This window comes from Ctenopharyngodon idella, chromosome 18, assembly GCF_019924925.1.
Source record: "Ctenopharyngodon idella isolate HZGC_01 chromosome 18, HZGC01, whole genome shotgun sequence".
Taxonomy (NCBI): domain Eukaryota; kingdom Metazoa; phylum Chordata; class Actinopteri; order Cypriniformes; family Xenocyprididae; genus Ctenopharyngodon; species Ctenopharyngodon idella.
Window position 1 is genome coordinate 11508547 of NC_067237.1, and position 22697 is coordinate 11531243.

At 36.8% G+C, this 22697-nt stretch overlaps 1 protein-coding gene and 1 long non-coding RNA gene across 18 annotated transcripts in view; one reads left to right on the top strand and one right to left on the bottom strand.

The window, feature by feature from the left end:
• The first annotated feature begins 8837 nt into the window (after positions 1–8837).
• The window catches only part of dusp22a (dual specificity phosphatase 22a), a 103722-nt gene continuing 89862 nt past the window's right edge, over positions 8838–22697 (top strand). For 3 of the 17 annotated variants that reach the window (XR_007926253.1, XR_007926252.1, XR_007926263.1), the window contains exon 1: positions 8842–9116. Coding sequence is in view for 3 of the 17 variants with exons in the window: in XM_051871057.1 (XP_051727017.1) it covers positions 9096–9116 (21 nt within the window). In the remaining 14 variants the exon portion in view is untranslated. Of the gene's footprint in view, positions 9117–18348; positions 18471–18880; positions 18911–22697 lie in introns of all 17 variants that reach the window. The other 14 variants (XR_007926257.1, XR_007926262.1, XR_007926259.1 and 11 more) reach the window with 10 other exon arrangements.
• LOC127500125 (uncharacterized) lies at positions 10465–17418 on the bottom strand. The gene is made up of 6 exons (XR_007926266.1): positions 17232–17418; positions 13851–14044; positions 13132–13192; positions 12880–12988; positions 12415–12508; positions 10465–11859 (listed from the first exon to the last, which is right to left on the bottom strand). It is a non-coding gene; the product is annotated as an uncharacterized LOC127500125 (long non-coding RNA).

Consider the following 22697-nt stretch of genomic DNA (forward strand, 5'->3'; position numbering starts at 1 on the left):
GATCAGGAAGATTATTTATAAAGCAATCTTTAGTGGTAGAAGTGATGGTTCTACCATATTTATGGCATGGAGGCAGTTTAGCCGCCTTGACTAAATGTAGTATACACGAGACTAGATAATGATCTGAGATGTCGTCACTCTGCTGCAGAATTTCAACAGCATCAATATCGATTCCATGTGACAATATTAGATCTAAAGTATGATTATGACAATGAGTGGGTCCTGACACATGTTGTCTAACACCAATAGAGTTTAGAATATCTGCAAATGCCAATCCTAATGCGTCTTTTTTATTATCTACATGAATATTAAAATCACCAACAACAAGGACTTTACCTGCAGCTAGTACTAACTCTGATAGAAAGTCAGCAAATTCTTTGATAAAGTCTGTATTGTGTCCTGGTGGCCTGTATACAGTAGCCAGCACAAATGTCAACTTACATAATGTTACGTAAAGTACCATAGTTTCGAAGGAATTATATTTGAAAGACTTCTGACTAATACTGTAAATATTACTATAGATTACAGCAACACCTCCCCCTTTGCCTTTCTGACGGGCATTGTGTCGATAATCATAACCTTGAGGACTAGACTCATTTAAAGTAATGTAATCGTCCGGTTTTAGCCAAGTTTCTGTCAAACACAGCACATCTAGATTATTATCTTTGATAATATCATTAACAATAAGTGATTTTGAAGAAAGGGATCTAATATTTAACAACCCGAGTTTTATCATTTGTTTAGCATTATTATCTCTATTTTTTATTTGTTGAACATCAATTAAATTTTTACCATTAAATGGGTTTGGAAGTTTTTTGTTTTTACTAATTCGGGGTACAGACACAGTCTCTATTTGAAAATATCTAGGTGTAAGAGTTTCTATGTGTTGAGAGTTATCTGAATTTTCTGACTTCTGTAACGTGAGGCAGCTAGCAGACGGTCGGTTTAGCCAGTTTGTCTGCTGCTTTCTGACCTGGGCCCCAGTTTGTCATGTTTCAGTTCTAAGACTATGTGCCATATTACTAGAGAGAAGAGCAGCACCATCCCGGGAGGGATGAATACCATCTCTTTTTAACAGGTCAGGTCTGCCCCAAAAACTTTTCCAATTATCTATGAAACCTATATTATTTTGCGGACACCACTTAGACAGCCAGCCATTGAGTGATGATAATCTGCTAACTATCTCATCACTCCGACGAACAGGAAGGGGGCCAGAGCAAATTACTTCTCCTGACATTGTACTTGCGAGTTCACACACCTCTTTAATGTTAATTTTAGTGATCTCCGACTGGCGAAGTCGAACATCATTAGTGCCGACGTGAATAATAATCTTAGAGTATTTACGATTAGCATTAGCCAGCACTTTTAAATTTGCTTTGATGTCAGGTGCTCTGGCTCCCGGCAAACATGTGACTATGGTGGCTGGTGTCTCTATTTTCACGTTCCGTGTAATAGAATCGCCAATAACTAGGGCACTTTCAACAGGATTCTCAGTGGGTGTATCACTGAGTGGGGAGAACCTGTTTGATGTTCTTATTGGAACGACAGAGTGGTGTTTTTCGCGGCTAGGCCGCCTCACCGTTACCCAAGTGCCCTGCTGTGCGGGCTCTACAGCCGGAACCGAACAATGTACAGAGTTCACGTGAAGACTTTTAAAAACTGTGACAGAGCGAAGGGTGCACCTCCCTGTACACATCCTACGCATGCCCGAACAACAACACCCAAAGACAGTTATGAAGTGGACACCACCAAGAGAATGCAGGGGACAGGGAAGACCAAGGAAGACGTGGAGACAGATGTTTCACGAAGACCTGAAGAATGCCGGTGTCCCATGGGAAGATGTGGAGAACGTGGCCACAGATTGGATACGTTGGAGGACACTTGTTGCCCAATGTGCCCAGCACAGGACTTGATGATGTTATGAGTTTATACATAACTGTAGGATTTCTGTAAAGAAATTTCTGTAAAGAGTGTTGCATAATTAAATGTTAAATGCATTTATGATCACTGATATGTGGGCATTTCCATGATTAAAAGTGTCTTTAATAGCAAGCCATATTCATATAATTTTTTTTTTTTTTTTTTAAATAACATGTTTCACATGCAAGCAGGACATTATCAGCAGTGTAACTGACCTGATTATAACAAAATAATCAAATATCTGATGTCATGTGACAAGTCAAATTATCATTTCCACTCTTGCAAACAGAGGTAGGTTATGAGGTGCGGAGAGACATCATGTATCACTGGAACATTTTGGGCCCAATTTGTAATCATTTTAAAGAATTCAGTGGAATTAATGTAAACTTTCTGACAGTGTGTGGGACATCCGACTGTCCAAAAAGGGGCACAACTGATTTACAAATATGGTGATAAATATGTACAGGAATTGACTTTAACTTTAATTTAAGATTTTGCGACTATTTAACAAATGCTTGATAAAATGTTTGATAAAGGGTTAAAACCAACACATACTTACCATTGCAAATATTTGCCTTTGCAGCTTTCTGTCTCCTCCGTTCATTTCTAAAAGGCCCTTTTGGTCTTTTCAGCTGAAACAAGAGAAAAGAAAATATCATTATTTATAATATATAGTTTTATATATAGGAAAAAAGTACTGATTGACATTACAATTTTTGGATTTTACATTATTAGGCATTAAAAGCATGGTAAGTTTTGTGGTTACTCTGTATTGACAACAAATATCACATTAAAACTAACAATACTGTGGTAAAAGCATGGTAAGTGTTGTTTTTACCGTGCTTCTACTACAAATACCATTTTGAAACTACATTTGTACTACTTTGAACCTGAATATGATTCATTGATTGAAGGTCTATAGCACGTCACGTGACAGTGTTTAATCACCCTAGTTTAGTAAGGTGCTTTAATTTAGAAAGCAATGAAAAGCAAAACCTCAGCAGAGGTGACAGATATAATGCAGTGACTGAACATGAGGGAGCTAAAGTTAATCTGATTAATATCGGCAAACAGAAAAGATATTATATCAAACATTAGAACAGCGTATTTACGACTACTTACCAACATCTGGCACACGTGAACTGATGCCAAATATCGCGATGTGTTCTGAATGAGACTTCTTCAGCGTGATTTCAAATTCGCGTCTGTTTTTGACGCTAAAGGTTTCCTATTGAAAGCAATGGAGTTCACAGTTCGTCCATAGAGTGACGCCGAGGGGCACCTTTGGCGTATCCCAAGCGACGCTGGGGGAGCTTGACCATGCTTCAATTTTTGACGCCTCGGGAGTGAGAACGGGTTGCAACCCGTGTATAGCGGTGTTTTGCAGAGTGTTCATTGTCAAACTACAAAATTATTTAAAACAATACAGGCAAACAGATGAAGAAACATATAAAGACATTCAGAAAAACACAGAGCTGAACAAAAACACTACCCTCCCTTTACTCACAGCTCTCACACAACACGAGACAAATAGACGAGACAGTACAAATGCTGAACATTTCTTGAAATAATATTTTCTGGATGTTCAGGTTCTTCCTCTCAGTCTTTGTTCAACTTTTTTCCATGGTTTCTCAACAGAAATTCATAAAAGTTAATTATGCCAGTTGTATCGTAACATGTATAGAATAGTTTTAATAGCGGGACACATTGTAACGCAGAGTTACAACAAACCCTATCTGCGCAACTGGAATTTAAACCTGGTTAGTGTCTTCTGCTAGTTAGAGAAGCAACTGCTAAACCAGTGGTTCCCAACCTTTTGTCCATGAAGCCCCCCCTCCATACATATAAGAAACTTTGAAATAACACTAACAATAAAGAGATGAAGAGTATTTTTATAGCCTATTTATTGCCATCTTTTGGTGTCAGAAATTAACTTTACCATAAGGGCAATTGATTTTCAGGGGATTTTTTCCCCCTAATCTTATTAAATTTGTAGGTATGCCATCTTTAATGTGAAGTTCTTAGAATAATATGACGCTATAGGCTGTTAATTAAATCAGTATCAACCAAAGGCTTGCAGAGGTGGCAAAGAAGCAGCACCTGAAGTTGCTTGTAGATCTATTTAATGAGATGTTAGATAATGTTGCTCAGAGAGGGCAGTAAATGCGTAGCAATTACAATTGCATAATGTAATGAGATTAATGTTTTAAACACCATTTTGAATACAGAAATATAAAATGAATGACAAAATGAAACGATATTTGGATTATGAAATTAATGTCGCCAGTAGGTGGCAGCAAGTCATTGTGTTAATGAATGAGTCATTTATTCAACCGATTCGTTCAAAACACTGAATCATTCAGAAATAAATATCAAGTGGATCTCTATAATCTATTGGGCCATTGAATCACTCGGTCAACTGATTTGTTCAAAGACTCTGATTCATTCAGGAACAAAATACTGCACTTGTGCGCTAGGAGTCAGTCGCACAACAGTTCTGATTTGCATGGGAAGTTTAGTTGGCAGAGAAAATAAAACAACATTTTGTGTGACATCCATTAATACTCAATATTAATGAAATAAACTCAGAATACTGCCTAAAACAAAAGTTATGACTTTAAGGAAAAAATAGCATGTAGCCTATTATGTACATTCTGTATATTTGACATATCATATGTCAGTGATAACCTATTTCCTACACTTCTCTATGTAAAAAAAAAAAAAAAAAACTCAAAATAGAATAGGCCTAATATAGAATAGGCCAGATATGCTGTGACTGTAAAATACACTTAAATAAATATCTTTTCATAGCCTATCTGTCATATCATTTCAAATTTATACCATGTTGTCTAAAACAAAAGTTGTGACTGCTGCATATTTACACTTAAATCGATACTGGTACTTTGTGCTTCTCTGCAATGTATTGTACATTCGCTCCGGCTGCCCAGTGCAGATTTTTATAGTTGATCAGTTAAATAAAACAGACAGTGTGCCAAAGTTGTAGGCTAGGGGGTAGTTGTGTGCAGCTGCAAAGTAAATTAATATTTATGAGATAAACTAATATTGCAAGTGTAGATATCTTTATGTCTACACAGAATTAAGCCCTGACTCTGCACCAGTATGATCTGCGTCAAGCCATTCCCTAGTCTGGTTATTTGATGAGAAAGAGATGAAATTTAGAATAATCCCCTTAAGAATCCGTACAGCTGTAGATACCCTCATACCCCGTACTCATTCACACACGCTCACTTTACAAACACATGGCGCCGGGGGACACTAATAGACATTCACATTAAACAAGGCCTTCCTGGCGAACAAAGCAATACACCATCATATATATAACAACAATTCATACATCAAATGAAAATATAAATGTACTGCTGGCTTTCTTACCCGCTACCGGACGTGGGGTACAGCGTTTGGGGAAAATCAACATCGGCCGCCAAACGTAGCAGGGGCAACCCCAACGTAGCAGGGGCAACCCCAACACTACAAACTATCCCTCCCAAGCTATTCGCACGCGTCGTACAATAATCTCCAGGCCACGTCCCGGCACGTCCCGGCCCGGCACGGCACGGCACGGCACGGCAGCCTCAGCAAGGAACTCAGCAGCACCAACAAGAAACCCCCCCCAAACAACAAAAACATCATACTTTATAGCTTTGATCCCTGATTGCTAATGCAACACAGGTGTTTCTTTTACCCCGGCACAGCATGAGGAAAACACTATGGATTCCGCTGACGTCACCACACCCCTTATTTGGAATGAGCGGCTTACAATAAACATGACCATGAGAACATGTCCATAACATGTCCCACGTCGCCTTTTAATGTGTAGGCTATGTGTGTGTGTGTGTGTGTGTGTGTGTGTGTGCTCTCTGTAACTGAATGCAAGTGCAACATTATTTTTGCAAATGGAAGAGCTCATAACTCATGGGAATGTATGTTAATGTATTTTTTTAAACTTACGTAACATCACTCACTTGGTGTTTTTAATAATGTGTTTGCATTTGTAATAATTTATTTCTAATTTAATTTCTTAATTTTGTTCATGGAGATAACATTGACAATGTGTCATTAGTGGAAGATTGCTGCCATACTGGACGTCAAACATTTAAAATTAAAATAACATGAAATTTCAAGAACATCCACTAGATGGCTGCAGAGCATCACTCACTGGCTCATTTGCCATTTCCCTGTAGGTATTTTTTAAATAGCCTATCTTTTCATTTAGATTTGTGTTTAGACATTATTATAACATTAAAAATGTATCATGTTTAGTATCATCGCGTTTAGCATCATCACTGAAGTATAATTTTTTTTTGCAATTATATCACAATACAGTCAAACCTAAACTTGGTGTTGTGTGTGTGTGTGTGTGTGTGAGAGAGAGAGAGAGAGAGAGAGTGAGTGTGTTTGTGTGTGTGTGTGTGTGAGAGTAAGAGAGAGAGAGAAAGTGTGTGTGTGTGTGTCAAGTCAAGTCACCTTTATATAGCGCTTTTAACAATGCAGATTGTGTCAAAGCAGCTTTACAGTGATAACTGGTATATAATTTTTCTTTTCTTAAAGAAAATGGTGTCATTATCCATCTTAAGTAAATTCAGTATTGATTAATTCCGATGTAAGAATCAATAGTTATTAATTTAGTTAATTTATCTATATCAGCACTGGAGTAAACAGCGATGTCATCATCCAGCTCAGTTCAGTTCGCATACAATGGTGTCAATGCAGGAAGATCAAAACACTGTTGAATATAAAATGTCAAATGTCCCCAACTAAGCAAGCCAAAGGTGTGTGTGTGTGTGTGTGTGTGTGTTTGTTTGTTTGTTCTCCATCGTGAATGTGTTATGGTGTCACCCCTTCACTTCTGTGTGTTCTGCATTGTAGCTGATAATTTGTTTGACAAAATATGTAACAGAGAGCATTTTTTATAATCTCTCATTCGAATCAAGATCAATTTTGGTTGCATGCATTGTTGTTAAGATAAAATAATGTTTTGCACATTACATTTGACATTGTATTGACTGACACATCTGCCTACACTCTCAGAAAAAAACCTACAAAAGCTGTCACTGGAGTGGTGCCCTATCAAAAGGTACATCAATCTAGAGTGTATATTAGTTACATATTGGGTACCAAAAGTGTACATTCCTAAATGGTACATATTAGAACCCTTTTAAATGGAAACATCCCAGCAACAGCTTTTGTACCATTTTTCCTGAGAGTGTAGCATGGATATTTCTAGTAATCCTGAAGACCTTGTTTAGCTGGTTCAGGTGTGTTTGGTTGGAGCTGAACTTTTCAGGACATTGATCCTCCAGGAGCAGGACACCCCTGACATGCCCTTCACATTAATTGAATGTGATTTATCAACAGCTAGAAGTACATCTTAAAATAGCTCATGACAAATGAAAACAAAATAAAAGAAAATACTTGTATAGAAAAATACTACCAGAGCTTTGCTGGACAAACATTGAATGCATAAAGCAGTGGGAATAAACAATACCTTTAAAAAGGTTAGAAAACTTCAGAGAAACATCAACCAATTAATCATGTAACAAAAATAATTTTAAAAGTTCTGTCTAATTAATATAAAATGTTAAGAAGGTTGATTTTAAGTTGTATTCCACATATGATAGAACATGTTAAATGTAATTTGTAGATTAATGTATTCGATTAATTTTAAATCAGCATCTTCAAATTAATTTTTGATTATTTGTTTAACACTGAAATGAATTCTAACCACTGCAGAAACTCTCCAGTTCACAATTCATATAATTGATATTTTTATTGGATTGTATTTCTAATCCAAAGAAAAATACTAACAACATTTTTATAACCCAAGACTGACAGTGTCCTATAACTTTAACATTACAGTTCCTATTCATAATTCGTATTTCAATTGAAGACGTAATACTGGTACTCTCCAATCCTGCTAATTTTTGTCAGGTATTCAGCAGCCTACAAGTTCACTGATTCAATGATCTTTTTTAATCTCATTCTTTCCGTGTGAACTGAGTACACAACGCTTACAGTCATACTTTTAAATTTCAGTTTTCACAGTCTCTCTCTCTCTCTCTCTCTCTCTCTCTCTCACACACACACACACACACACACACACACTATAGTGATCATCTTAAAAGACGAGTGGGAAAGGTTACATATTATGGTAGGCTATATATATTGGGAACACCAAACTCCGTGTCAACATACTGTATGACTTGTAATCCCTCAAGTGTCGTACATTAGAGGCGAAGCTTCGCAGCCGCACTAATTATAGTTAAATATAACACAAATATAACACATCGCGTGGCGACAAAAGCTTATAAAGTGGGATGATTTGACAATGCCTTACCGACTCTTATTCTACCTGGCAGAAATAAGGCCGTCCTGAAGACGGCGCGGTTTGACCAATCAGATGAAAGGGGCGTTTCAGCGCCGCCCACATGTGCGAATGAAATATCAAAGCCATAAACCGATTTGTAAATCACAAACAAAAAATGGAAAATCAGGCCAAAATCTAATTTTCCGTTTGTTAAACTAAATGAAAAAACGAATAAACAAGCTGTCTATTCTCATTATTCCATTTAAAATAGGAAATTAAATGATCAAAACGTACTCGGACCGACCGAACCGGACCATTTTTTATTCGAAACACTCCGTTCATGGAGCTCTCTCTTAATGAGCTGATGATCTAAATCAAGTGGGTAAAATATAGAAGGCAAAAATGTGCAGTGCTGTGGGTCTCCAGGACCAGAATTAAAAATCACTGAACTACTGAAGTCTCACACAATGGTCTAACGGTTTTACCACTTATGCTGCCATACTTTTGGTTAAGTCTGAGAGAGTTAAGCTCCGTTCTATTGTGATACCGTGAAATTTTATGCCCCGTTATGGAAGAGTTAAGTTCGGTCACGTTGTGTCACAACGTCACAAAAGGGTTAAGTTCGGTCCTACGGTGACGTCAAAAGATGTTGATGTTTTGATTTCGACAGAATTCCGGAAGCCGTGTCACAGCAACTGTTTTCATTTAAATTCTTACTGAATATAATTTGGTTTAATACCACTGAAAGCAGCGTAATATTCGTTTTAGTGACATGTCGTCTCTCTGTAATTCCATGTTAAATCTGAGGTCTGTCTAACCACAGTTACGCTCGTACATGACCAAATGAATCATGGGCAACGGCATGAATAAGGTACGTTAACGAGCGTTAACATGTTTATAAAGCATTTTTCCATGTTACGATTTTACAGTCGTGTCTCTCGGTGTCGAATGTCAGCAGCTTTATTTATAAATGTGACATTTAAAGAGACACATGACACGAAAGGCTGTAAATAGATTCTGATATAAAGATACTACACATTACATAAATCTGTACATTACCTTGTGATCGCATCCTTCGTCAGTGTATTTTTTATCACTTATTTTCAATATGCCTCTTACAAAAAGGGCTGTGGTGATAAGGTACCAAGGTACGTTTCGACCACTCACCAAGCAATATAGTGCACACTTCGTTAATAATAGTTTTATTTGGCCAGTGCTTCTGTCTGTTTCTGCAATTCATTGTTGGGTTATTGGTTTGCATGTACAACTGAACAACGGGTTAATTCAATAAACAGATTTTTAGGAGTTATCAGCATATTGTCGGGCATACAAACGTGCTCACTCTCATTTTTGTCGTTGTTAGTCTTTTTAGTCTTTTTATTAGTATAATAAAATTGCAATTCTTACATAAAGTGGCTTGAATACAATAAGACGAGCATCTGAAATAACTTTTGCGAACATTAAATAAGGTGCGATTTGTAGAGGGTGGGGGAATTCCCCCTTCTGGTCTAGTATCCCTGCCACTGCTGAATTATTTTTTATCCCCGGTGATATGGAGTCAGTACCATGCCATATAGCTTTGCAAAAGAATAAAGTATTGCAAAAGAAAATAAAGTTCAATGACAGCTGCAGAAGCTTATGAACTTTGATCCTATTTTATCTCTGCAAGAGATATTTTCCATGGTAACACCTATTAATTCATTTGCAAGCTCCTTTTATTCTGCGTTTCAGTCAAGTGTGAGCTCGAGATACTGTTTTCCCTTTGCGCTTCACTTTTCTGTGCATTTCACTTCATGGCACTGCTTTGACATGGGGTGGAGTAAAGAAACTGTTCACCCAGCTAACAAATATACGTGACTGTTACATAACTGCAACGTAATTTGGTGACCAATCTTTCGCTGTGGCGACGGAAGTAGTTACGTCGTGGAAACCGGAAAAGTGAAATTCCTGGATACATTACCACAACGTATCTTTGTGACATTTCCATTTAGTAACTGTGGCAATGTTGTGTATCAATAGTTCTGTGTTGGTAATTTTTATATTTATTTATTTTTCTATGGGCAGACATGCAGTAGTTTAACCTAATTTATGTCCTTATTTGCCCAAGCTAATTTAAAGGCTATTTCAACAGCTGTGAATGATGAATGCAGACTCAAAATGAACTAAATTAATTTATTTAGAAAAACACACAAAATATGAACAATAAAATACACCCAAATTATAAATAAAAACATAGGATATAGCCTACAGGGAAACATGAATAAAAGCATTCAAGACGTTTCGCAATCAGCATCATTAAATACGTGCTATGCTAGGGTAAAATTTTGCTAGCATACATTTCAGACGACTAAGGAAAGATACCATATAATCACAGAGGTATAAATATTAACATAAGTACTTAAAGTAGACTGTGGGTAATGTTACTTAACCAATCTGACGCAGTTGTTGAACTTTGTTGATGAGAAACTTACACCCTTGTCTGTATGTCTCCTGCTAACCGGCTAACTTTCTTAGTTTCTGTAGTTCTGCTATTCAGATGTGGGTCCAATATTGTATAAAAAATGTCGATTAATGCATCTTGCCTATCTTATTACTTGGAGTAATGATCAAGGATGGAGCACGACTTTTGTTTACAAAGTGTAATGCATCATCAGCTATTCACGTTTGTGCTTAGCTAACGTGGGAGTTTATAATATAGCTGTGGGCCCGGTTCGCTTACATAACTGTAAAACAAACTGTTTTTTTCCTCTGCGTTTTTATTATTACAATAGAGTGTAGCTCTATCTGTATTGTAATAGGATGCTAAGATGCTAGTCCGCGCTAACTAGTTAAAGTATTCTCGCTGTAAACAGTAAACACCCATTGTAATGTCAAACAATGATACAGCCATTTTTTATTTTGTTAATAGTTATGGCGAAAAAGTCTGTGTACACATCTGGCCTAAATGTATATCTTATTCCTTACAGAAAAAACACATGAACTTCACATGTGCAAAAACACATGTGGTCACATGTGACCACATATACATGTGATTATGCACATGTTAAAAGCACATGTGAAGATATGTGGATCACATGTGAAACGTGTTTTGCACATGGAAAATGTGTGGTTTTGGAACGTTTCCCATGTGAAAAACGTGAAACCCCATGTGTAGCATGTAAGTGAAGCATGTAAGATTCCCATGTGAAACTCATGAGATCACACGTGAAACATATATTCCAATGTGAGACCCATGGAGTAACATTTGAAACCCATCAACAATCCTTTCTAATATAAATCAACAATGTATGTTACACCTACTCCCCATGTACACCTGTAACTTCATGTGAAACCCATGTAAAATCATTGAGCGATATACCACAGAAAACAGTACTATGTTCTTCTGTAGGGCCTATAGCCATGTTTCCCAAAATGAAAACAATTAACTTATTCAAAGTGAGCTTTTATTTCATTTCAAATTATGCATTGAAAATTGAGCGTTTAAAACATACAAAAGCAATTATTAAAATTACACATGAAAAAACCCCCCAAAAAACAAATGTATAGGGTGTGTGTTTGCGTGTGCACATGTGCATGTGTTGTCTCTGTCCTCTTTGTCTTCTTCAGCAGGCTTCCTGTTTTGGGATTGAAAAACAAAATCAAAGATTAGGGCAGTACAAATAAGTCTATTCTGATAAAGTACATTTTTATTTATTTTCTTTCTGGATTTTAGGATTGGATCTGTTATTTTCACATGATGACTGGTCTATGTATATTGGCAGTACTCAAAAATATAAACAAGCAGATCCTGTGCAGACCCACAGCATGCCCTCTAGAAGCCATCCAAAACTGAGTTTTAAGGATTACACAATAATTAGTTTCTTTGTTGGTCAGCTGGTGTTTTAATGGCATGCCCGCCAAGGTTCCTTGGCATGTAACAACGTAAAAACTTATACAAGGCCTTTAAAGTTCACTTTGGATAAAAACTTTAAAATTGATTTAGTGTCATCAGTATCATAAGCATTACAGCAGGGGTGCCCAATCCTGTGCCTAATTATCAAGTGTTTCTGAAGATCTTATTTACCCGTTTCAGCTGTGTTTGATTAGAGCTGGAGCTAACTTTGCAGGAAGGTAGATCTCCAGAAACATGACTGGGCACCCCTGATTTTATAATAGGTTACAATGTTCACCTTTTTGCTTGCCTCCGGAGATCTTTCAATTTTTGTGCTATGCACACCTTGATCTCAGCATCTCTGGTGCCAGGGTGTTTCTTTTTGACATGGTCTGTAAGAAATAAGAGAGACTTCATTAAATATTTTTGTGTTTCCATTTGCACAAATAGCAAAAGGGAAACGCCACAATAATGTTTTCAAAACTTTCAAAAATAAATAGGATAAAATAGAGTGATTGATAACAGCAGCTTGAGCTGAGGTGCTACAGCGATCTGTCAGGACACATAAAAGAGCCACAAAATGGTTTATAATGTTTGAATTTCTTAAAAAATTACACAGTTTGAAAGCTGGGACTTACTCTCATGGCTTGTCAGACAAAGCAACAGTAACAAAGGGGGGCGGGTCTTTGTGAAGGGTCAATTGGCAAGGTTTAAATGAGTTTAGTTTTAAAACACATAACAACGCAAGATGTTCAGGTCTCACCTGTGCTCGCACGATATCAACACCCAGGTGAAGACGGCGTAAATGACTGGTCATAGAGCATCAGAGTCGCTGCACATTTTTTAAAGTCAAATTTAAGGCTTTTTAAGACCTGAAGAAATAAACATTTTTATTTAAAAATTGTAATTTCACAGTATTACTGTTTTACAGTATTTTAATCAAATAAATGTAGCAGTGGTGAGCATAGAAGCTTTCTTTCAAAGTAGTGTAGTGTATGCTTGAGGTATCACTTACCAGTCACATGGTTCATAATGTCTAAAGATGTCCAACTGCACTGCCAACAGCATGGAAAAAACTGGGAACATAAACAATTTGTCAGAGAGCCAACAATATTTAGTATACAATGTCATGTTTATTAGAAATAAACTATAGCAGAGGTGAAATGCAGAAAAGAAAAAGAATAATATACAGAATATACCAAAAAAATCTTAAGATAACATAATTTACATTTTTAGGTTTACTTATTCAGTAATGCCCATACAGTGTCACTTATGTTTGGATGTCAAAGCCTTTTTACCATTAAAGATCAAACAAGTTTGAAATAGTTTCGTGTTTGGAAATGTTAACCATGAAAGATCAAAAGGTGTTTTGCCTAGTTTCGGCCTATTTTCACTCTCCATGTACGTGACGTCACCGATTAACTGCACAGTAAATTAATTAGCTTACCACCATTCATTCATTGAGAAATTGCCAGCAAAACCTTTACAAATCTATCAAAATCTCTCATCTACACATAACATATATGATTAAAAGCCCAAACTTACATAAACGAGTTCACGTCTAAAGTTAACCTCTTATAGTTAGCCTAACGGTTGAGACGCTAACGGACTTTTTCGAAGACACTAAACCATTTCTATAAAGTAAATATTCAACGAAAGCCATTCATTTACAGTAAAGAAAGCGTCAGGAATATTTGTATGTACTATTTGTGTAATTTTAGGGACAAAACTTACCTGAAAGTAGTGAAAACAACAGTGAGAGTCGGAGTTCGCTACTTGTCAGTTGAGAGGTGCCGCGCCGTTTCCATGGTAACTCCCTCCACCTCAGTTCAAACAAAGCCACTGGAAGGCAAGCCCGCAACCCTTAAGGCCAGTTCACACCGCACCGACAAACGCCAAGGAACAAGTTGGCCGTTGGATTTAGAATTCTATGAGAAAAAACTGTCATGTTCACACTGCCCCAACAAACAGCGATCAAACAGCTGTCTTCGCAGGGGACTTGTCTCATCATCATGGCAACGCTTCATGGCCAGGTCAGATTACGTCAGAGTTTGTTGGAAAATCATACCACACTGCTCAGACATTCCACGACCCAACAAATACCGATTAAACATGTTCAGTCGGGTGAAAACAGACTCCAACCAAAGGCCAATTCACACCGCACCGACAAACGCCAACAAACACAAACAAATGCCAATGAACAAGTTGGCCGTTGGATTTAGAATTCTATGAGAAAAAACTGTCATGTTCACACTGCCCCAGCAAACACCGACAAACGAGTCACAGAGAGTCAAGTCTGACTGGGAAAATTCCACACATACGTGTAACCACAGGGCTCCAGACTGCGCCTAAAACGGTCGCATTTGCAACTAAAAATATTAATTTGCGAGTGATATTTTTGCTGAGGTCGCCATTGGCGACCATACAGACTCACATGTTATGACTGTAAAATTTGAATGTTATTTGCATGTTCTGTGACCAGTAGCCTATCATATCATTTGCTGTGTTGACGTAATTAAATGAGATGCTGCGCGTGAAAGTTTCACTGAGTTAGAGCGCCAAAATATGAACGGGTAGGGGAAAATATCACACACCAAACAGACGCCAACGAACTAGCGCTAATGAAAGCCGACTGTGTTGTCACCTACGTCGGTGCAAAAAAGCTGCATTTGAACACACCGTTCTGCTCCTGCGTAAAGAAGACTGCCTATTTCTTCATAAAAATTCATCTATATTCGTCATTCAAAAGGGGAAACTGGCTCTACAGACTGCAGATACGCACACAATGCAGCGCGTGCTTACCGTTTTGAATATCAATCATGCTGATCACTTTCATTATTCCACTCCGCTCATGCTCATCAGATAAACTTGAGGTCATAAAAAGTCTTCAGTACCTTAACAACAGTATTAATGATCTTTTTAAGGCATCATATTTTGTGGATGGAAAAACAAATCGCGATAGTCCCTAATGCGATAACTTCAGTTTCATTAAATAAATGTGAGCGCTGCATGTTTTAAAGTCAAAAGATGCAAACTCCAACAGACGAGTTTGTTGGCGTTTGTCGGTCCGGTATGAATAGGTCTTTAGCCAAAAAAGCGTAACGGCTAATGCTAACTGGCGGTATGGGTCACAGACATAATAAATACATGGATGCCCTATTGGCCGCTTTGTTAACGAGTCCGCCATATTGTGCGGGGCAAGACTCCTCATTAAACAAATGCAAGTAAACGGGGAGCTGCGGCTTTTCTGGACAGAAAGCGCAATAAAGTTTACATTTCTCAACCAATTCCAACGGTATATGATCTGCGTGGAGTAAGAAAAAGGTTTTGTCTCCAATTTCTCAGAATCTCGCTAGTTTGAACTTGAAAATTATTCATTGTCATAAGGAATTGTGAAAACTCACGCTCACATAGATTTGGTTTATTTTTCGAGGTTAATAATTGTGGAGATGTTCCTAATGTAATATAATTTAATGTACATGAAATGTGCACATCGATTTTAATTGTGGAAATGCTTTTCTGTCTTCAACAATGGCATTTTAGCTTTTTCCCTCGTGCCGTTTAGTTTTTCCTCTTGAATCACATCACAGGACAATTTCAATTGAATATGAAGATAATTTGCATCTCAAAACCTTTTTAATCGTTTAATTATCTATAGGCCTAAGCATTTCACAGATTTAATGTCAGTACACCATTAATGTACTAAATGAATTTATGTCGATTCAAATGGATTGCAACAAGATTAAAAGGATTGGGCTTAAAAGATTTCTTATCCTGTGGATCCCTCCAGTGGACAACATTAAAAGCACAGCTTGTACTAATAATTATAAGACAATCCTTAATAAATCCAGTAAAACATTTGAGATACAGCGGTAGAACATTTTTTAGAACAATTACAGTACAATATAAATTGTATGTGGTTTTATTCTATAGCATATTATTATTATTAGCCTATTATTATTATAAATAGCCTAAAAATACAATTGAGTATAAAAACAGTAAAATATAGTAGTAATATAATAACTATGAATAAAATAGCAGATAGTATATCATAAATTGTAAAATAATATAGTCAATAAAATAAAAATAGCAAATAAAATAGTGAATAGTACAATCATATAATAATATAAGTCATATAATAATATCATAATAATAGGCAGACGAGGTCTCTTGGAAAAGCAGAGAACGGTCCACTGACAGGCTTTCTTCAGCCTTTCTTGAGGTTTGTGTTGTCCTGGTTCCACTGGCTAAACTGGGGTAAAAATATAAATGAGCCAATCAAATCACCTGCTCTTCAGAGATGAGTCGGTTTAGGTCTATCTGTAATTCTGACAGCCTGAGTTGTCCTGTCAAAGTCCTCTGACTCACTTGCGTTTTTTGCGTAATTTTGATTAGTTAATGATATAAACTATAATATAATCTCAGACTTCATAAGAATCATGTGAACTTATATATTATTTCTTATAAAGTCTCAGTTTTTTATAGATAACTAGCATTGTTGTTAGCTTTTAATAGTCTGACTTTGGTGGTCAACTAGCTGTCAAAACAATGTTATAATGACCAAATACAACCAGAAACAACTGTTCAGACTTGCATGTGAAAGATAATTCCCCGATATGTGGTTTGGATTATGCGACGATTTGTAAAACCTCAAAATAGTCAGGCATCTTTTCTTCAGTCCACTTAAGAGAGTTACGGCATGTTGCCCCGCACAATATGGCGGCGCTGTTGACATGCGATCCAGCGGCCAATAGGGCGTCTATGTATTTATTATGTCTATGGTACGGGCGGTACGCATTGGCGGTACGCAGGGAGGAGTTTTGAACGGCAACAAGATAGGCTGAGAGGTGCCGCATGTGATTAAGTTAGCCGTTACGCTTTCTCCAATGGTAAGAGATACCCTCTTATCTCCCTATAATAATATGATCCCCGGTTCAAACAAAGAACTCGAATGATCACGCGCACGCTCATGAAAACACGTAGAAGTCACGCAGAATTTACATAAATGTAGATTTGAAACATTATATTACATTCTGATACAGTGCACCTACATAAAGTATAACATTGACGCTGCTATCATGTCTTATAAATAACGCAAACTAAGGTGACACTTACCATAGAGAAACGTCCTGCTCCAGTCAGTTTCTGGTTGATCGACTACTTCAGACGTTTCATTGTCGGACTCTGGCTCGAATTGCAACGGTAAAATCGATGCCATCTTTTCTGTCCACACATTGTATACAATATCTTGCGAATTGATAGCTGTCATTCAGTTATGGCAATGGACGTTTTGTTTCCGGCACGTGGTGCGCGCAGTAGACCAATCACAAAGGATTGGGCCATCTGACCAATCAGAGCAGTGTATGCTCAGGGAAAGGAGAGGTTTAGAGAGACTGATTCTTCAAACTGCTTCTAACGAATCATTTACGAATCAAGAACTGAGGTGAAATTAAATGTATATTATGAGAAAACAAAAGTGTTTTTTGACTTTGCATGCATGTAAACCTGTTGTAGGAGACTCCCAAAACAATATTAGGATCCTTTAAAAAAAAAGTTTAATAGGAGCACTTTAATAATATTAAAAGTGTTTATTGGGTAGGGGTTGGAGGGTTTTTATTCTCCCAATAAGGCAGCATCCATTTAATAATTTACACTAATTTACACTCTAAGATATTATTGCATCCTGTTAATGTACAAAAATTCTGAGGTGGGGGGTGCCCTTTTTCAGTTTCAGCACATGCCCCTCAAAAGGTCTGTGCATGGCAATGGGGTAAAGCCCATAGACACTTGTTCAATTGTTCTCAATGAATCTGGGTTCACTTTATCATCGCCCTCTACAGGTGAACCATTGAAATTGAACTGTTTTGAAACGTTTCGAAACAATGATGACGTAATGAAGCCTCGTTTACTGAAATCACGTGACCTTGGTAGTTTGATACACGCTCTGAATCACTGATTCGAAACAAAAGATTCATAAAGCTTCGGAGCTTCATGAAGCAGTGTTTCGAATTCGACCATCACTAGTTGTAGCCAATGTGCTATGCTATAGACCCATTTGGAGCAGACATCACAGTTAAGTCACTTGCAGCTGCGCGCGCATAGTGGTTGCAGAAAAATAGCGGTAGCAAGTGGAGGAAAATGTGCAAAATCCAGAGAAAAAGAGAAAAATGTTTTGTTGTGCCTCTGGATGTCGGAATCGGAATGCAAAAAATATAGTCTTCATTTTTTATAGAATATCGTCGTTGAAGACGCCCTTTGAAGCTAAACGGAGATGTTTATGTTGCAAGTCACAGACTGGACTGATGAAAGCTGCAATGATTAGTCTACTATTAAAGCAGGAATTTGATGTAAACAGTAAGTCTACATAATATTCACATATGCAGTTCATAGACGACATACATACATAGCAGTTACAGCAAGAAATAATATTTAAACCTATAACATTTTACATAGATAACTTTAAAGTTAATTAAAGTTAATTTAAAGTTATGTTTAAATTTAAACATAGCCTATAATATTTTTATTTCACAATTCTGAATTTTTTTTCTTGCATTTGCGTGTTTATATCTCCCAGTTCTGACTTTATAACTCGCAATTGTAAGTTTATTTCACAATTCTGAGGGGAAAAAAGTCAGAATTGCGGGATATAAACTTGCAATTCTGAGGAAAAATGACACATCTCACTATTCTGTTTTTCCTTCTAAGAAATGTGAGATATAAACTCAAAATGAACTTTTTATTCTTTTATTCTGTTCCTTCCATAGACTGCTACTGATGTCGTTTTCTGCAACCAGGTATGCTCCGTCCACAAAAAGACATCATGGCTGTTTACAAGCACCAAATTGGTCTATAGAGCAGGGGTTCCCAAACTTTTCAGCCCACGACCCCCAAAATAACGATGCCAGAGACTCGCAACCCCCACTATCCTTGGAGGTGGATAAAGTATACAAACGTTGCACTAAGGCCTGTTTCATAAATAATCCTACTCTGTTTGCAGTGTGTATGCGGTGCGTATTTTTTCCCGTGCCCATATTAACGGATTAGAGCGTTCACACCATGGATCGCGGAACCGGGGGGTAACCGGGGTTAACTTTTGAGGTCTGGTACAAATATGATATAGAAAATCTTTATTATGATATAGAAGATCTTATTCCTAAATGACAACAATTTCGCAGTCTATTAAACGTTTAAAGTTACGATCATGCCGGAATATGAATTTAAACCTGCTTTCACGCTGCCGCTGATCCAGAGAACGCAGCGCTCATTAAGCTATCTTTGAAACAGCTTCACAGTGTTTTCAGGCAGCTGACTGCTATTGCAAACATACGAAATATTGGGCTAAAAGTTTATAGTCAGCATATAAACATAAATATTGTGGCATTCGCAATCAAAATGAGTAAATTACCTTTGAAACCAACAGCCACGGCTCGTCTGTGGGGGCAAGTGGGGCAAAGCCCCACCTAAATATTCATTCAAACATCTATATAAGCTGAAACAATAGCCTAATAAATTGTAAATGTGTTCAACATTATGCAACATATTTTTCGGATTTTCTTGACTATTTTAAGACGTAAAGTGAGCAGGATATTACAATTTAACGTATGTCTCCGGCAGGCAAGTATTATGATAAGCGGTAGTCGGTGTTGGGGTCTAGGAGCCCTCCTTAGCTCTACAGCACCCCACAATTTTCCAATGTAAATATGTGGTGAAAAATGGAACTGCAGCGCGCTGTAATTGTGAGCCATTGGGGAAGATTTCAGACTGTCCCGCTTATTTTCACAGTTGTTTGGGCTTTTCGATTTTTTAAAAACTTTACGGTCCGTGTATCTTTCGGTCATTCGTTTTTTGATTTAATATTGAAATCGGAAAATGAAAAAATGGCATCTTTTTCGTTTTTCATTTTTATTCAAACAAAAAATCGTTTTTCGTTCAGTGGTAGAAAATGAATAAACAACTTGAATATTTGATCTCTACATGTGGGCGGGAATGAAACACCCCTTTTTCGCTGATTGGTCAACCAAACATTAAACGGTGCCGTCATCAGTTCTTCCGCAGTTCAGCGCAGCAGAATAATAGTGCTTCGCTGCGATGGATTTAACGCGTTTATTGCAACTAACAGTTACATTTAATCTCTTTCTCATTAAACAGCCAGACTAACGAATGGCTTGAGACACAAATCGAGGCAGAGCATAGACAAGGCTTTCTTCTGTGTGTCCATAAATTCGGCAACTTACGCGTGTTTATCTCAGAAATATTATCATTATACTAGTTTATCTCAGATATAATAATTTACTAAGCACCTGCACTCACAACTATCTAATAGCCAACACCTTTGGCACACTGCCTGTTTTATTATCGCTGTTTATTATTTATTATTATAATGACCACCTATCAAAATCTGTGTGGCACGCTGCGCGACTCACGGGACAGCATAGAGATATAGTGAAGCCCAGACCAGTATCAATTTAAGTCATCATACACAGATGGCATAACTTTTTTTAAGGCAATACTCTGAGATTTGGACAATGGAGGAACTTGAAATAATATGACAGATATGAAAAGAAATGACATCGTACCGTAGTTAATGTTCACAGCACATCTATTATAGTTCTATTATGATTTTTATTCATACATCAGATGGATATCATAATGCCGTTATCCCACAGAATGCTTCAGTGATTGACTTTAGTGAAATATGAATTTGTCATAGGCTAATGATTTTAAGGTGAACTTGTTTGAGTTATATGAATAAAACCCTGAAATAAGACTTTGTACAATAAACCAAAGATGAAAGGTTTTCATATTTAATGCCATCTACCAGTGTCAGAAATTAACTTTCCCATATGGGACAAATGATTTTCAGGTTGTTTTTTTTATTTTTTTTATTTTTTTTTAACCTTAATATATAATTTCTTTCCTAATCTTATTAAATATGTATGCTATCTATAATGTTAAATTTTTTAATGTAGTCAAATAAATTTGAATAATATGACATTATAGGCTGTTATCAATTAAATCAGTAGGCCTATCAACCAACTGCATGATGCTTTCAGATGTAGCTACTTACAGTAAATATATTTACACATTAATTACAACTGTATAATATAATGAGATTAATATTTTAAACAACATTTTTATTCAGAAATATGAAATGACAAAATGAAATGATACTTGGATTATGAAAGTAATATCGCCAGTAGGTGGCGGTAAGTCATTGTATTAAGGAAGGAGTCATTTATTCATTTGTCGATTCGTTCAAAACGCTGATTCATTCAGGAATAAAATCAAGAGGCTGTCCAATTAATTGGTCACTGAATCATTGTCTATATTAATGGGTTGTTCAAAGACTTATTCATTCAGGAATGAAACAACTCTGTGTGCCTACTGCGAGTCAGTCGCACAACGGTTCTGTGACTTTATTTGCTTTGGAAGTTTAGTTGGCATAGAAAATAACCGTTCTGTATGCCATCAGTTAGCCGGCCAATACTTAATATTAATTAAATAATCTCAGCGTATTGCCTAAAACAATTTGTAATATTTTAAAACAACGAGTGTCGTGTGTGTCAATCAACATTAGAGCGCCACCCTCAGGCTGAATAACGCAACGTCTGCCAAAAGTGTTCTGTGTGTGTTCAGTGATTAGAATATAAAGCATGCAAAAATTGTTTAATTGCCCTACCTATTTACAGTCAGGAGCTGCTACTGGAAACTAATGTTACTCTTGATATAAAGATTGTATATTGATGAAACATAACTAGCTATATGATGAAATTCGTTCAAAAATTCTGAATGAAACAAGTCTTCATTCATTAATTTCAAAGGCTTTTACATAATTCATTTAAATTAATAAATATTTTTAATAGACTCATTTATAACGTTTATAGACATTTATAAATCGACTCATTTATAACATTAAAAGAACATTTTGTCAGAACCCATTATTTTGTTTGGTTGTCTGTTTTGTTTTCAGAATCATGGGAGAACCGTGATCTCTGTCTCTAAAAAAAAATACAGATTATCCAGTCATAAATTAAGCTTAAAAGAAAATATAATGTATCTGGCATCCAGTTTATAGTAGGTCACTATTAGCAATAATATTAAAAAGTATTACAGACTAGGATGTAAAATGTACAATACAGACGAAGTCTTTATGTAGCCTACATTAACAATGATTTGGGGCAATTAAAATGCATTATAATGGAGGATTATGAAAAGTTTTTTTTTATTTAAAACGTGGCTCTTCTCATCCAATCTGCGAAGTTCTGCAAACCACGCCCCTCTATCACCGACGACCCCCCTCCCCCTCCCCCTCGGGCCCCCCCCTTCTTTCGGTACGTTCCGCGATCCATGGTTCACACTGCACACGGATGCAGTCCGGCAGTGCGTTCCAGGAGCGGTACGTCTGCAGCAGTGCAGCGATCATTTACACACAGTTTTTTGTTTTATTTTTGCTGCGCTGCATCACGCTGAATTAAAACCATAGTGCACTGTTCGCATTAAAATAAACATGTATTGACGTGAAAAACTAGTAATTTCATCATAGATGCATATAATTTAAAGTCTTTATTACATAGTCAACAC